Source organism: Anomaloglossus baeobatrachus, chromosome 11 (assembly GCF_048569485.1).
Source record: "Anomaloglossus baeobatrachus isolate aAnoBae1 chromosome 11, aAnoBae1.hap1, whole genome shotgun sequence".
Classification (NCBI taxonomy): Eukaryota; Metazoa; Chordata; class Amphibia; order Anura; family Aromobatidae; genus Anomaloglossus; species Anomaloglossus baeobatrachus.
Window position 1 is genome coordinate 142597896 of NC_134363.1, and position 18249 is coordinate 142616144.

At 46.8% G+C, this 18249-nt stretch overlaps 1 protein-coding gene across 2 annotated transcripts in view; it reads right to left on the reverse strand.

Annotated features, from left to right (window-relative positions):
• LOC142256431 (membrane-spanning 4-domains subfamily A member 4A-like) overlaps positions 1-18249 on the reverse strand; it is a 73451-nt gene that overhangs the window by 9956 nt on the left and 45246 nt on the right. For both annotated transcript variants that reach the window (XM_075328113.1, XM_075328114.1), the window contains exons 5-6: positions 11296-11469; positions 1899-2018 (exon numbers count right to left, since the gene is read on the reverse strand). In XM_075328113.1, coding sequence (XP_075184228.1) covers positions 1899-2018; positions 11296-11469 — 294 coding nt within the window. The remainder of the gene's footprint in view (positions 1-1898; positions 2019-11295; positions 11470-18249) is intronic.

Consider the following 18249-nt stretch of genomic DNA (forward strand, 5'->3'; position numbering starts at 1 on the left):
CTTATTTCATGAAATAATTAAAAAACAAATGACGTGGGCTTCGCCCCATTTTTGTGTCCAGCCGGGTAAAACTAGGCAGCTGGGGATTGGAATCCGCAGCACAGGTTAGCCCGAGGTTTCTGGGCGCCTCTGCTGCGGATTTCAGTCCGCAGCCGTCCCAGAAAATGGCGCTCTCATAGAAGCGCCATCATCTGGCGCTGTATCCAACTCTTCCAACAGCCCTGGAGCCGGGTGGCTTGTTGGGTAATCATGAGTTAATACTGGCTTTGTTTTACTAGCCAGTATTAAGCCAGAGATTCTTAATGTCAGGCACGTTTGACCCGGCCATTAAGGATCTCCAATAAAGGGTTAAAAAAAAACACCACACAGAGAAAAAATACTTTAATAGAAATAAATACACAGACACATTAGAGACTCCATCTTTATTACCCCCTGTCAGCCCTCCACGATCCTGCTCTTCTGTCTTCTTTCTTTCTAGTGTAGTAGTAGTGACGATTGTAGTGAGGATGAGGTTCACCAGCTCATTACTTGGGGCTGGGGAACCTAATCCTCACTACAATCCTCACTACAATCGGGAAGCAGCGTGCAGCCTTCACTCCGTGAGTGATCAGTGCTGGCTGTCAGCGTTAACAGCGGTAACGCTGACAGACGCGTTACCATAGCAACGGTGCTCTCGGAGCCGCGGTTAGCGGTGACGTCACCGCTAACTGTGTTGCTATGGCAACGGTGATCTCCGTTAATGACCGGCTGTGTCAGCCGGTCCCTAACGGAACGGGGAGTCGACCGTGTGCTAGAGCATGTCGCTGGTACATGGCGATACACATATGTGCACCGTGTACCGGAGAGATGCACTCGCAGGTCCTACATGACGCGTCATAGTCATGTGACCAGTCTGTAGCCAATGAGATAATAGCCACGTGACTGGTCACATGGCTATTTTGACGTCACGATAGGTCCTGCATCTCTGCTGGCAGTGCCGTCACGGGAGGATTCAGCGATCATCGGATGGAATAGCGGCAGGAGACAGAGTGCAGAAGGGATCGCGAGGACCGGTAAGTGTTATGGCAATGTTTATTAACTGTTTGTGTACATTTATAATGCATTTTTATGTGTTTGTGATTGCCTCCCATTATAGCCTATAGGTTCGAGTTTGGTTCGTCGAACGTTCGACGAACCGAACTCGAACGGGACCCCCGTTCGGCGAACCGACCTCGAGCCGAACCGCGACCGGTTCGCTCATCTCTAGTCTTTACTTATTATGCAGTTATGTCTTCTACTATTTGCTATCGTGTAAGGAACATCTAAATTTATGCATGGTACGCCTTTGTTTCTGAGGACTATAAAATGATGATGCTCATTGAAATCATTTGCAGAGCCTTGGAAATCATATGCATGTGTATTTCTTTCATTCTCACTGGCATCGTAGAATGAATCCCAGAAACTTGTAACTAAAGTGACAATTGCTTCAACAGACTTCCACCTCTTGCCCCCACCATTTAGTGGTACTCTTAGCCACCCGGTCAGGTGGGGTCCTACATATATTCTCATTCACTTGTTTGGGGCTGTGGTGAATTTTCCTGTACAGCAGGTCTGTAGGGTGCTACTGTGCAGGGAACAAACACTCCTGCCTTTCTTTCATTCTCAGGATCACGGGTGGTCTCAAATGGGGGGACTGATCTTTAACTGAGGGCATATCTGTGCTCCTTTTAAAGTCTCCATTGAAGAATCAATGTTATTTCAGGAGAAAAAGTTTTTTGCATCAAAATGACAGAATGACCGGACAGACCCCATTGTAAGTCAATAAGGTCTGGTGGGTGCCAGTGACCTCCGCCCTGTGACAGATTCAGCACTTTGACATTGTCCAAGTAAGTGATTTGTACATTACAAGCGTTTCTCACCACTTCGCTGTATGACGTGCTGCACGCAGCTTTGCATCCAAAGATAGATGTAGACAAGGCAATGCAGAACTCCAAAGCTGTAAAGATCGAAAGAGTTGCTCCGATGGCCTGGTAGAGTGTCTATAATGGAAAGAGAAGTAGATAACATGCAAACAATCCAATCTACTTGTACATACAAATCAGTTGAAAACCATCATTTGAGAGTTCACAGCAGAGAACGTCTATAGGATCCACGTCTTAGAGCACTGTTGTGTCCCATGAATGGGAACAACCTGTTGTTTATATTTCTTGCATTGCATATTTTTCCTCCTATCAGGAAATTCCTTATTGTTACTAGGTAGATTTAGACTGTATGAAGTTTGTCCCTATGTTCCTCCCATAGTTGGCTTTTGTATAGAATGCTCCTTCCTTCCTCCTCAGTTTAGTCTAGAGAGGAACCATTGCTGAGAAAGACTTGTCTACAACCCTGTACAGATTATTCCTTTTCACCTGCCTTTACTTTGTACTTAATACAAGATTCTAGAAGAAAACTACAGCGTTTCTCTTGGTCTTTCTACAAGTCATCGTTGGGCTGAGTTAAAACTATCTGTGGATGCCGGTAGAGTGAGTAAATCATACAGTTATCTAAGGGACTGATAATTAGAGCGGTTGGATTCACAGCTACCAGGAAGAGACAGAATAATGAAAAGGACTAGCTGTGACCGGGATTAGTATATATATATTAGTAAAGAACAAGAACCTGTTTCCAGGAGTGCTATACTGCATACAATCCAGAAAAAAAAGGATTACCACAAGGGGCTGATAATAAGCCACAGCATAAACTTTATAGCAGCTTCAGACAGAAAATGCCCTGTAAAATATTAACCTGTTATCAGAACTGTGTGCAGCTATAAACCTAGAATAACTGATAAGCTAAATGTAAGCTGCAACAGAGACTGCAAATCCATTCTGCAAACACTGGCTGCTCCCTGATCAGATTGCAACATTGTATAGGTTTCCCTGACAACCAGTGCAGGCAGCATTCACCCTTCCTGATGGAGGCTAAGAGAACAATTTAATTACCTGCTTTAAAGCAACAAGAAAAAGACATGGACTCCCAATCAAATTACAGTGAAAGATCTAAGCGGTTGACCAAACCAACATGGAAGGTTAAAGAGAACCTAGAAACAGCCAGAAGTGAACTTTTTACCCACACAACATTATTGTGGCAAAGAGTGCAAAAACAAGTGACTGTTTTATCTGTGCCCGGTGCTCATGAGCTACCACCAGAGGGAGCCCTTGAACAACTGTACTCAACATACCAGTCCTACAAAGAGATTTGTAAAAAATATTCCTCTACCCTGCTGAGATCAAATACGTCTGAGTCTCATAAAGAACTACAGGACTTCCAACAGCTTAATGCTGAACGAGACCAAACCGTGCGCGACATTGTGAGCAAGACTGAAGCAAAAATAGCGCAAATGTCAGGAACGGCATCTTATAAATCCAGGTCCATTAAGAGCTCAAGGCACTCACTCAAATCAGGCTCATCAAGGTACTCAACCCTCAACAAGCAGCTCATAAAGGCACACGCCGAAGCAGAAACAACGAAAGTACAAGCCATCTTCGCCCAGAGAGAAGCAGAGATGAAAGCAGAATCTGCACGCAAGGAAGCAGAGATGAAAGCAGAATTTGCACGCAAGGAAGCAGAGATGAAAGCAGAATCTGCACGCAAGGAAGCAGAGATGAAAGCAGAATCTGCATGCAAAGAAGCAGAGATGAAAGCAGAATCTGCATGCAAAGAAGCAGAGATGAAAGCAGAATCTGCACGCAAAGAAGCAGAGATTAAAGCAGAATCTGCACGCAAGGAAGCAGAGATGAAAGCAGAATTTGCACGCAAGGAAGCAGAGATGAAAGCAGAATCTGCACGCAAGGAAGCAGAGATGAAAGCAGAATCTGCACGCAAGGAAGCAGAGATGAAAGCAGAATCTGCACGCAAGGAAGCAGAAATTGAAGCCCTTCAGAAGGAATGTGAACATGTGGCGGCCATGGCAAGGCTACAGGTCTTTGAGCAAGCTCTGGGTGGGAGCCAAGAAGGCAGCGCCAGTTTGTGTGATTTCGACACAGAAGACTCACTTAAGTGTACAAGAGATTACATGCTGAGCCAAGCCGACGAACTGCCAACTACCATCAACATTCCCGTCAGCGCTAACACTTCTCCAGAGCTTCAAAACACTGATCCACCTACAACTTCCAGCCTTCCAGGTCAGTCCAATGCACCTCAAACTTTCAAGCCTGAACCTGCTTCATATTCCAATGCACAGCCACACCCTGCGCATCAGCAACCTCTCTATGCCCATGTCTACATGCAACCTATCATGCCGGCAAGGCGCTACACTCCCAACAACTGTGTAGCTCCGGCCCCGCATACAACAGAGACTGTACACACCAAACCAATCACTGGTCTAAATGCCTACGCCACTCCGTACTTTCCCATGTTCCCGAACCAAGAAGCTACGAACCACGCAACCAGCACCACACAGTCAGCAAATGTGCCCCCAATGTCGGAAAGATCAGACATGTCCGACTTTGCGAGGTACATGATCCGCCGAGAACTCACCAACACCGGTCTCACAAAGTTTGATGACTAGCCCGAAAACTACAGAGGGTGGAAGTGTGCCTTCAAAACCGCAACGCGTGACCTCGGCATTATGGCTGCTGAAGAGCTGGACTTGCTAATCAGGTGGCTAAGGCCATGGTCTACTGAGAGAATCAAGAGACTCAGATCTGTCTACATCAGCGACCCAGCAACCGGTCTCGCAACCGCATGGGACAGACTAGAGAAAGGCTTCGGCAATCCTGAAGCGATTGAATACGCATTGCTAAAACAACTATACGACCTTCCCAAAATATCTGGCAAGGATGCTTCAAAGTACCAGGAACTCAACGACCTGCTGTTCGAGCTCCAGCTGGCCAAAACAGACACACACCTTCCTGGCCTCAGCTACCTGGACACCGCTCGGGGGGGAAACCCATAGTCGCCAAGTTACCTTACAACGTGCAGGAAAGGTGGTCCACAGTAGGAACAAACTATAAAAAAGAGCACCAAGGCGGGCTTTGCACGTTGCGACATCGGTAACAATGTGTTACCGATGCTGCAGCGATAGTCCCACCCCCGTCGCACGTGCGATATCTAGTGAAAGCTGCCGTAGCGATTATTATCGCTACGGCAGCTTCACACGCACTTACCTGCTGTGCGACGTCCCTCTGGCCGGCGACCCGCCTCCTTCCTTAGGGGGCGGGCCGTGCGGCGTCACAGCGACGTCACACGGCAGGTGGCCAATAGGAGCGGAGGGGCGGAGATGAGCAGGATGTAAACATCCCGCCCACCTCCGTCCTTCTCATTGCAGCTGGGCGGCAGGTAAGGTGATGTTCCTCGCTCCTGCGGCTTCACACACAGCGATGTGTGCTGCCGCTGGAGCGAGGAACAACATCGTACCTGTCGCACCATTGGCATTATGGAAATGTCGGAGGCTGCAGCGATGATACGATAACGACGCTTTTGCGCTCGTTCATCGTATCAAAAAGGTTTTACACGTTGCGATATCGACTGCGATGCCGGATGTGCGTCACTTTCGATTTGACCCTATCGACACTGCACGTGCAATGTCGCAACGTGCAAAGCCGCCCCAAGTCTCCTTCCCTCCATTCTCCTACTTCTGCGAGTTCATCAATGGCATCGCGGAACGCAAAGCAGACCCCAGCTTCACCTGTGGAGAACCCACCGACTACACTTCACCAGCTCCCAGGTATGAGAGCACTCATCAAAATGACAGAAAACGTAGGGGCCCAGTATCAGTCAAAAAGACCGACGTTCTACCACCTACACCAACGTCAGCATCAGACAAGGGCAATGAAGGCGAGAAGGCAGAAAACCCGAACCGCCAGTGTCCTATTCACAAACTGCCACACCCCCTGAACAAGTGCATTGGCTTCAGGAAGAAACCCCTCCAAGAACGAAAGGAACTCTTGAAAAAGTTTGGGGTATGTTTCAGGTGTTGTGCCTCTACAGAACACCTTGCCAAGGACTCTAAGGTTTCAAGTAGGTGCATGGAGTGTGACAGCACGGATCACGTACAAGCGCTCCACCCATCTCAGCCTGATCCTGCACCTACACCTTCTCCTACCACAAGTCATGGTGGGGAGAGTACAGGCCAAGCTGCAAACCACCTCACGGTATCCTCCTCGTGCACCAAAGTCTGCGGAGAAGATCTCTGGGACAAGTCTTGTGCAAAAATATGCCTAGTAAGGGTATATCGCAATGATCACCCAGAAAGGGCCGTAAAGGTGTACAGCATCCTGGACAACCAGAGCAACAGGTCACTCGCCAGGTCTGAACTCTTTGACTTGTTCGGCTTAAAAGGAAATGCCTACCCTTACACACAAGGTACTTGCAGCGGCATCTCAGAAGCTTGCGGAAGAAGAGCCAGTGGTCTCGTGGTAACATCTCTTGAAAATACCGTAGAGATACCTCTACCGACACTCGTCGAGTGCAACCAGATACCGGCTAACCGGGAAGAGATTCCGACACCTGAGGCAGCTCTTCACCACCCTCACCTGAGAACTATTGCCAGCAAAATCCCAGCTCTTGATCATAATGCAAAAATCCTGATTCTGCTTGGAAGGGACATCCTCCGGCTACACAAAGTACGCCAACACATCAACGGTCCACAAGACGCGCCATTCGCTCAGCGCTACGACTTAGGCTTGGTGATCATAGGAAACATTTGCGTAGGCAAAATGAAGAGTCCCAACGCGATCTCCTCCTACAAGACGCATATCCTCCCAAATGGTCGCGGCACTCACTTTCAACCGTGTCCGCATAACCACTGGGTGAAAGAGAGGCTGAGCGACACCAGGTGGAGACAGCAGCCGTCCGACTGCGCGGACGCACACCATCTCTGGGATGACGACTCCGGGTCAACAGTGTTTGAGTCTACAAATGAAGACAAGTTGGCACAGACGAGAGAAGACAAGGAATTCATAAAGATTATGAACAAAGAGTTCTCTCAAAATGACTCTAACAGTTGGGTAGCCCGATTACCCTTTCGGTCTCCAAGGCCAAGGTTGCCAAACAACTCCCAGCATGCAACCGCAAGGTTCTCCTCTCTAGAATGCACCTTGAAAAGACAACCAGAGATGGAGAAACACTTTGTCGAGTTTATGCAAAATATCCTCACCAGAGATCATGCTGAACAGTGGCACCACATTCCCACCGAACAAAACCCAGACGACCGAGGAATGAGACTCACTGCTGCATCCGGCGGCAACATGTGGCTGACACCTCCAAGTATCTTATACGAGGAGACCTGCGATAGCTACGCCGACAACATGTACGAGCTGGTGGAACCAGAATCCGACAAGGAAATTAGACCAATCGTCTCCGCTTGCTACACTTCAGTGACATCAAAACAGAAGTTGAGACCTCATCGCTTCGAGCGCTTCTCAAGTTGGTCATCTGCGGTGTGAGCCGTAGCTCATCTTATTCACATCGCTCACTGTTTTTACAAGTCTTCAATGTGCCACGGCTGGAATATATGCGTGAATCATCCTGGTGTCACCGAACTCGTGCTACTTTTACCAAAGGAGGACGTTACATGCACTAACTTTGTCGTCGGACACTGCCACGGCGGGGAGCGTACCTTTCCTTACCCTTGCTGTACTGAGACAACTGTCCGTGTCCAATTGAACCTTGAACTTTTCCTTTGGACTAAAACTTTACCGTTGGATTATTAGGTTGGAGGCAGAGTTGGCATGTTTGCGGCTTCCCCAATCTGAAGATGGGTTTGTTGAACTTGGATTCATTTTTTCCATTTTTCTACTTTTACATTTTACGCAAGGACTATGCATCATAAACCAAGCATGGAATTGAATTCAGTGCATTACCGTTGCATTTTGTGTTTGTCTCTTTTCTCGTTACAGGTTTCATGACATCGAGGGACAGGATTGACTCCTTACGTCGTACAAGGACTTGTGAAATCTCATGATTTCAGACGGGGAGTGTTGTGTCCCATAAATGGGAACAACCTGTTGTTTATATTTCTTGCATTGCATATTTTTCCTCCTATCAGGAAATTCCTTATTGTTACTAGGTAGATTAGACTGTATGAAGTTTGTCCCTATGTTCCTCCCTTAGTTGGCTTCTGTATAGAATGCTCCTCCCTTCCTCCTCAGTTTAGTCTAGAGAGGAACCATTGCTGAGAAGACATGTCTACAACCCTGTACAGATTATTCCTTTTCACCTGCCTTTACTTTGTACTTAATACAAGATTCTAGCAGAAAACTACAGCGTTTCTCCTTGTCTTCCTACAAGTCATCGTTGGGCTGAGTTAAAACTATCTGTGGATGCCAGTAGAGTGAGTAAATCATACAGTTATCTAAGGGACTGATAATTAGAGCAGTTGGATTCACAGCTACCAGGAAGAGACAGAATAAGCACCATGACACAGAGTGAATATCCACCTTCAGATACCAATTTTACCATTTACCTATAGAATAATCTGTATGATGTCATATGAAAAGCATACTTAAGAAAAAAGGCAGCCAAACTTACAATACTATGATTAGATACAAATGCACAATAGGGTGCTGCAGGCCCCAATGATAAAGGCTGGGGCAGCACTGGTGCCACTTACTAAGCCACCAAACATCCGTGGGGGGGGGGCGCCTAGTATTTCACATGCACACAGGCCTGCATAGGGAGCCATACACACCATTATGGTAGATGCACCGCTGTCCGTATAACAGCATATTACCAACCCCCCTATTATTATATCAGGTGGGCTGTCAATACCATATGTACACCCATAGGACAGGCACCCCACATAACCCAGCCACTACTAAAGGGCCCAATCAATAGGATAACCATGGCACTGCTGACAGGATGAGGGTCAAATAGTATCCAATCCCATACAATATAAGGAGTGCTAGGACCGATTCTTTTTAATCTCTTTATTAATGACCTTGTGGATGGGATTGATAGTAAAGTGTCAGTCTTTGCTGATGACACCAATCTATGTAGGATTTTAAAAAGTGACCTTGATAGTATAATATTGCAAAAAGATCTGGATAAGATGTCAGAATGAGCAGATACTTGGCAAATGAGATTACATTTATCAACATTAAAAGTAATGCATCTAGGACGGAGGAATCCTATAACTGCGTATACATTAAATGGAAGTAATCTCGGGACTACAGAACAGGAGAAGGACTTGGGGATTCTTATTACAAATAAGCTGAGCAGCAGCACTCAATGTCAGGCAGCAGCTGCAAAAGCAAAGATTTTAGGGTGTATGAAAAGAGAAATTAGATTCCGTGATCCCAACGTATTGTTACCCCTCTATGTCACTTGTAAGGCCACATCTGGAATACGGGATCCAGTTTTGGGCTCCACATTTTAGAAAGGACATTCAGAAGTTAGAGTCAGTTCAAAGGCGGCAACTAGATTATTACAAGGAATGGAGGCCGCCCGTATGATGAGAGGAATGGAGGCCGCCCGTATGATGAGAGGAATGGAGGCCGCCCGTATGATGAGAGGTTGGAAAAGTTAGATATGTTTAGCTTGGAAAGACATCTCAGAGGAGATCTCATTTATATGTATAAATACATGTGTCGTCAATATAAAGGACTGGAATATGACGTATTCCTTCCAAAGACAATACTAAGGACCAGGGGGCACTCACTGTGAGTGGAAGAAAAGCGATTCCAACAGCTAAATAGGAAAGGGTTCTTTACAGTTAGAGCAGTCAGACTGTGGAATACCCTACCACAAGAGGTAGTAATGGCAGATACTATAACAGCTTTTATACCAGGGCTGGATGATTTCCTCAGTACACAAAACATTGTTGGTTATAAATGACTTAATGACAAAATGTAGAACTGGTGGAGGAAGGGTGAACTAGATGGACCAGGGGCTTTTTTCAACCTATGTAACTATTTTATACCTCAAACTAAGGTTGTATATGTAAAGATATTTTTTTATGCTGATTAGATCCTTACCTTTCTTGTAGAAATCCATTTTGCTGTTTTAGGCCATGTGCACACTAGAACGTGCCTTTTTCCTAAGGAAAAACTGGACCCTCTTAAAGAATCCCGCACTTGCGGTAAAAAACGCACCAAAACCGAAGCGAAATCCACATCCGGTTTTACTGCGGTTTGCCGCAGATTTACCGCGGATTTACTGTGGATTTTCCGCAGATTGGTCCCTGCGGATTTTTACCATTATCTATGACAAAAAACGCAGGTACCTGCAGAAAAGAAGTGATATGCTCATTAATTCCGCAGCAGAAAATCCGCGGATATAAAAAAACGCAGTGTGCGCACAGCATTTTTTAAAACCTCTACGATTTGCTGGGGAATGACTGCAGAAATGTTAGACACATTTTCTGCAGCAAATCTGCGGCAAATCCGCGGAAAAATCCGCGGTAAATACACAGCGTGCGCACAGGACCTTAGAGAAATTCATAATTGAAATCCTATGCTAACAGGTTGCAAGTGCAGTGAGCTGGCACTGCACTTACAGCTCTCCCACTATTTCCTGCCATACAGCTTCATCTTAGGATTTCTCTAAAACGGAAAAATGGATATTTACAAGAAAAGTAAGGTTTTTATCAGAATAAACTAATTAAACCATCTTTATACGCATGCCATTACTTAGGCCCCCTTCACTTGTCCGTGCCTCCGGTACGTGCTAGGTCCGTTTCCGCATGTACTGGAGACACGGGCACACGTATACCCATTAAAATCAATGGGTATATGTGCACGCACATGTGCAGCCATTGGCCCGTGCCTCCGTGTGGGGCAGACGTGTGCCCGTGGGCTCCATACGGAGGCATGTCCGTTTTTCTCCGGCATCACGGGTGTCACACGGTCCGCACCCATACCACACGGATGTAGTGTGGATGCGGTCCCACGTGACACGCGCCAGAGAAACAAACGTGTCATTATAAAAATTAAAAAAACACAAACTCACCTCCACCGTCCCTGCAGTCTCTGCCTGCATCCGTCCCCCAGTGAATTTGAACAACGCATCTTCTTCACTGGGGTCCGGAAGCAGCGTCAGCGGTGAATGGCCCGTGCCGAACACTGTCATTCAGCACCACAGACAGCTCCGGAAGAATCAGGTAAGGCGAGACTTTCCGTTCTCCGTATGTTATTACATATAACACACGGAGAACACGAATGTGCCACAAACACGGCACACGGGGAGCAAACCACCCCTTTAATACGTCCGTGAAAAAACGGTTCGTTTTTTTCACGGACGTGTGAAGGGGGCCTTAGGGGTAGAAGATACTGATGACAGGTTCTCTTTAATGTGAAAATAATAATTTAAAGTTTTTCGTAAAGATTTGGAAATTACCAGTTGGGCGAATTCCCTTTCACACGTTTCACTTTGCTTGTCATATGCACAGTGGAAGTGGGAATAATAATATTGACCATAATTAGAGACGTCAGCGACAGTCATGACAAGTATTATGCCTGAAATCCCGGCTGCTGCAGAGCTGATTATGTTTAGACCTAAGCTTGCGTTCACCTGCAATAAAATATATAAAAAAATAAGGTCATAAATTATTGCTTAAAGGAAAAGTTCTGCTAACTAGATAATAGTCAAAGTGATGGGAGGATGACAATGCTCCGATCCCAGTAATTTAGCCCCTTACATGCCATCATCAAAAGAGACCACAATATAAGGGGGATCGCTGTTTATATCAACCAATCGGTACCCACGCTACAAGATTTTGGGCTATCATGGCAATCACAGGCCTCTAGATCTGCAATGTTATAAAGTCTATTGAATCCAGCCAGAGACCTGAAATTCTATAATTCACAAGCTGGATAATACACTGCAGTGCACAAACAGTGCAATGTATTATCTGTGGGATTGCATGTTCAAGTCCCCTTATTAGACAATTAGAAAAAAAAAAAATGGGTAAAAAAGCAGTATTAATGATAAAAAATGGTTTATGCTGTTTTCTTACAAACACCCGTATTAAAAACATATTAAACAATAAATAAAATACAATAAAATAAATCATTACTTATCTTACATGCTGTATAAAAAAAAAAAAGAAAAACAAGACCAGAATTGCTGGGGTTTTTTTTTTCATCTCAACTCACAAAAATATCAGAGTGATCAAAGATCAAACATCCCAAGAATAAGATACACAGCCCATTACGCAAAAAATAGGCCCTCATAGAGCTCTGTAGACAGAAATGTGGCATTCAGAATATGATGGGCAAAAAAGAAATAGTGGTTTATCTTTTTTTATCTTAAAGTGTTCATCTTGCACAAAGGTAGTAAAACATAAAAATATATTAAAGGAGGATTATTTTAATTGTATCAATCCACAGAATAAGGTTAAAGGGGTTGTCCGGCCTTGGGGTACAAGTCTGCAGTGACGCTATGTGCCTGCACGCAGAATTTTGAATCCTTACAGCGTGCAGTGCATGCGCTGTCAGGATTCTCCGGTGCCGGAGCCGGCGGTCTCGTAACCACAAGTATGTGATTTGCATACATGCAGTCATGTGCCTACTAGACATGCACAGCCTTGTCTAAAGGGCACTTTACATGCTGCGATATTGCTAACGATATATCGTCGGGGTCACGTCGTTAGTGACGCACATCCGGCGCCGTTAGCGACATTGCAGCATGTGACACCAAGGAGCGACGATCAACGATCGCAAAAACGTCCAAACGACACGTCGCTCCTTTTCATTATATCGTTGCTTCTGCAGGTATGATGTTCGTTGTTCCTACAGCAGCACACATCGCTATGTGTGACACCGCAGGAACGACAAACATCTCCTTACCTGCATCCACCGGCAATGCGGAAGGAAGGAGGCGGGCGGGATCTTCCGCCCGCTCATCTACGCCCCTCCGCTTCTATTGGACGTCTGCCGTGTGACGTCGCTGTGACGCCGCACGAACCGCCCCCCTTAGAAAGGAGGCGGTTCGCTGGCCACAGCGACCTCGCAGGGAAGGTAAGTCCGTGTGACGGGTGTAAGCGATGTTGTGCGCCACGGGCAGCGATTTGCCAGTGTCGCACAACCGACGGGGGCGGGTACGCTCGCTAGCGATCTCGCTGGCAAGATCGCAGCGTGTAAAGTGCCCTTTATATAAGTGAATTGATTGAGGCTGGATAAAGCGGTTGTGCGTCACGGGCAAATCGCTGCCCGTGGCGCACAATATCGCTCTGAGCCGTCACATGGACTTACCTGCCTAGCGACGTCGCTGTGTCCAGCAAACCGCCTCCTTTCTAAGGGAGCAGTTCGTGCGGCGTCACAGCGGCCGCCCAATAGCAGCGGAGGGGCGGAGATGAGCGGCCATAACATCCCGCCCACCTCCTTCCTTCCTCATTGCTGGCGGCCGCAGGTAAGTTGTAGGTCATCGTTCCCGATGTGTCAAAAATAGCGATGTGTGCTGCCTCGGGAACGATGAATAACCTACGTCCTCTACAATCAACGATTTTATGAAAAGGAACGGCGTGTCAACGATGGACGATTTGGTGAGTATTTTCCATTGTTAACGGTCGTTCATGCGTGTCACACGCAACGACGTTGCTAACTATGCTGGATGTGCATCACGGAATCCGTGACCCCGGCGATATATCGTTAGATCAGTCGTTGCGTGTGACGGGGCCTTAAGTCTAGACAGAATGTGGCTGGGAGTATGCATATCACATAATTGCTGTCACACGACTCTGTGCGCTGTAAGGATTCACAATTCTGCCATCACATAAGGAAATACAACCCCTTTAACATGTTAATTATCCTTCACTGTAATATTGTAGCTCCACATGACATTTCCAGGAGGGATTTTCCGGTCGTTGATTCCAATATTATTCCCAATTACCCTTACCCGGTATCAATAATATCACGGACACTGCTTGCGACTTGGTAAAAAATGGCCACAGCAGCCCTTTATTGCCTATTGTTTACACACTAACACAAGGGGGCGCCGTCCAACGGGCGTCCCCAACATTTAACAATAGGTAATACCATAATAATAATAATACAGTACGTAATACAATACGTAACCCTGGGTAGGCCCGGTCCAGAAACCACCTTCCACCACCAAAACATGATCCCTGGCCGCAACACACACCGGGCCGGAGATGAGGTATGAATCACCTACGGATCAATACCCCCCACCTTGCAGGACCCATGCCTGCAAGATCCTTGTAACCGGAGCCACTATATCCTACAAGTGACTCTCCAATCAAATAACATTATCCGTTAAACCGCCTCTGGACCAGACCTACCCCCGCCATAAGTCCGGTCCAGAAGCCATACTCCACCACCAGAACACAATCCCTGGCCGCAACACACTGACCCAGAGATACGAGGCATTAATCACCTACGGATCAATACCCCAACCTTACAGGACCCCATGCCTGCAAGATCCCTGTAACCAAAGCCACTGTATTCCGCAAGTGATCCTCCAATCACACAAACCTTCAGAAACACGATCCCTGGCCGCAACACACCGACCCAGAGATACGAGGCATTAATCACCTACGGATCAATACCCCAACCTTGCAGGACCCCATGCCTGCAAGATCCCTGTAACCAAAGCCACTATATCCTACAAGTGACCCTTCAATCACACAACCGTCAGAAACACGATCCCTGGCCGCAACATACGGATTAACCCCCCCCCAAGAAGCATCAAGTATCAACCGTGTCTCAAAACCTTACATTCCTCTTTACCTCCAACTCAATATTATCCCCGGCTGCAACCTCCAGCCCAGAGATATGAGGCATCAATCACCTACGGATCAATCCCCCATGTGCATAACAGTAACTGACCTCAAAAACCTTAAAGCCCGTTAGCGACTTTAATCCAACAACATCCCCGGCTGCAACCAGCCCAGAGATAAGAGGTATTAATCACCTACGGATCAAAACCCCTATGCCTTGCAGAACCACGTGCTTGCACTGCACTTGGATCCAGAACCATGACCCCAACCAATGACTCCTCCTGCGATTACCATTTCACCAAAATGGATCACTGACCATAACAATGGTCCCATATTTAAATGAGGTAAAAATCACCAAAGGAGTAATACCCTTACCCAAACCAAAAACTCCGGTACTTTCAATTACCTATCACCTGGGGCACTGTGACTCCCTGGCAACCATCAACTCCTTAATATATAATCCTTGGCAACAACCCTGACCCATATATAAGGCATTGATCACCAACGGAGCAATACCTCCTCCCTGCAGACAACCTTGTACCTGCAGGTCACCAGTAACCGGAGCCACTGTACCTTCCCCAGTGGCTCTCCATCCAAACACCAGTAACAATTAGAGCTCCTCTGGACCAGACCTACCCCTGCTGCTGTGACAAAGGACATAATCCCCATTACTTATGCTGACCATACACATATACATCATACACATCATATACATATACATATATTCCCACATTACCCCCATCTTATTCACCCACTTACAAGAATCCCAAATGACAATATACATAATATACATCACAATCCACAAAGAAATATATATATTTTTTTTTTATTATTATTTTATACATGACCCTTTCTCCAATCCTTTCTGTTCTCATTTTTTTTTTCTTTTTTTTGTAACGGCTCTTAAAATTGAATAATTATACATCCATATAAACACCAATAATAACAATACACAATAGAAGGGAGGGTGGGTGGGAAGCTGTCATCCAGGAAGTGCAAGAGGAGGTAATTGACTCCCACCTCCTATTATATACACCATGAAGCTCCCGCCTTTCCTACCACCACACTCCACCCCCTAACCAATCACCTTCTTTTTCTCATTCCTAAATGAACCAACACTGTTTAACCCCATCAACTCCCTACCCTCCGGGCTGTCATGTCGCCCCTACACCCTATGGGTTCCATGGCTTTCTTGACATTTCCAGGAGGGATTTTCCGGTCGTTGATTCCTATATTATTCCCAATTACCCTTACCCGGTATCAATAATATCACGGACACTGCTTGCGACTTGGTAAAAAATGGCCACAGCAGCCCTTTATTGCCTATTGTTTACACACTAACACAAGGGGGCGCCGTCCAATGGGCGTCCCCAACATTTAACAATAGGTAATACCATAATAATAATAATACAGTACGTAATACAATACGTAACCCTGGGTAGGCCCGGTCCAGAAACCACCTTCCACCACCAAAACATGATCCCTGGCCGCAACACACACACCGGGCCGGAGATGAGGTATGAATCACCTACGGATCAATACCCCCCACCTTGCAGGACCCATGCCTGCAAGATCCTTGTAACCGGAGCCACTATATCCTACAAGTGACTCTCCAATCAAATAACATTATCCGTTAAACCACCTCTGGACCAGACCTACCCCCGCCACAGAACAGGCCACGTGACACCTTGCGTGGCCTGGACCCCCACACACCAAACGCTTGCTCCCCCAACTTGCAAGCCAAACCAACCATTAAAACCTTTTCATCCATCACTTAAACTCTGAGCATCCAATATATGCACCAGCCAGCGTACCCAGTCCACCTTACTGCACCGCACTCCCCTGATCCTTGGTGGCAGGAGCCACCGGGTCCCTCTGACGGCCACTCAGGCCCACCGGCACACCATGCCACAAGCTCCCAAACTATACCGGAATCCACACCATTCCCCGCTGGCCTTATTATAACGAATTAAATGCAGTACCGACTGTACCATCGTCCTCCCCAGTACCGACCAAAGAACCACTGTACAGTCACCCTGCTCCTCCTCCTGTCTCCAGCTGAATTCAACCACCACTGGGGTTGAGATACAACAACAGGATGACACTCACACTGCTTATACTACTGGGTCACTTCGCACCCCAAACCTAGTTCTCCCAGGAAAACCCCGCTGTAAAACGACTGCAATCCATAACCTTGAAATTTCCCCTACAGCTGACCTTGCAGCTTCCCCAGAGCCAAATATCACTACCGGTCTCCCCTGACCGATTTATTCCGCCATCACACCCTCTGACAACAACAGAGGCTCGAGCTGTCTTCCCCAGAAAATCCCAAAATCTTCCCACATTTTCAACTACCACACTAATGGACCTTCTTCATCCGAAATCAGGCCCACTTAATTTCCATAAGGCCCACACGGCCTAACGGAACCATGCCCCACCCCAAAATTAACACGGCCTCAAAAAACAAAACAACCGCAACCATCGCCCTGTACCCCTTACTGAGGCGAAGATATTGAAGCATTACCTTCGATCCCAAGGTCCCCAACAACACCTCCAACCATAATGCACAGTCCGCTTGCCTCCGCAAACCGGACCATGACAAGCTCCCTGTACTACAATGCCCACCGGAAAATTGCAGCCACACCACTGGCCCGATTGACTCCATATGCAACTATGGGCATCAGGAGACACAACTTTACCAAACACCATGTCCGGGCCTTTCGATCTCAAGGAAAAACCTTGTGACACACAACCCCCTTTGAGCTCTCATATTACACCCCAAGATAAATTAAAACCTTGGCCACACCATAGTATCCGCTCAAAGCCGACCACCAAGGGGCGTACCACTATTTTCCCGTAACGCACAACTGCACCTTCAAACCAAATACCTTCGTGCCGTGAGACCGGAGCACCACGACTCCCTAAGCAAACCCTTACCCAGATGCCCATACCTACCACCGGGCCAAGCATTCCCTTTTTTTTTTGTTTTTTAAATTGTATATGAATATAAAATAGACTCCACCAGCCCACAGATGCCAGGAGTCCACCCATGCAAAACACCCAATAATACCAGATGGCCCTAAGCTATCCGACTTACACTCTATGCACCACAAGTACCCAATCCTCTAGTCCAAACCAAAACCCGCATAGTCCCCACCCGTAATCACGGCTGTCCGAAGAACTCCATTATTCCGTCCGCAGCCCACCATTGCTGATTAACAGAGTTCACCCACAGCAGCCCAAAGCTGCCCAGCACCTACATTGACACCAATTCAGTCACGCTGGACTCAACATTCCTCCCAGCACCAACCTCCACAATGGGATAACATGCTGACTAGTCACAAATTAACCCCATGTTACCATTGATGCAGTTGCAAACCTACAAACCCATTACAGCAACCAACACTTCACCTTCTCCTACATTTCCGCTCTCCTTTATTCCCTTATCCACAGCAACCCTCGCGCTATACCGGGGCCCCGCACCTACACATCACTCACAAAAACCCCCTGAAAACTCCCCGCACACACCGTACCGCGGGACCCCTCGCCCCTTTACCTTACCCACCATAATTCATCCAATAAGAACCACCATGCATCAGAAGATTAACAATGAA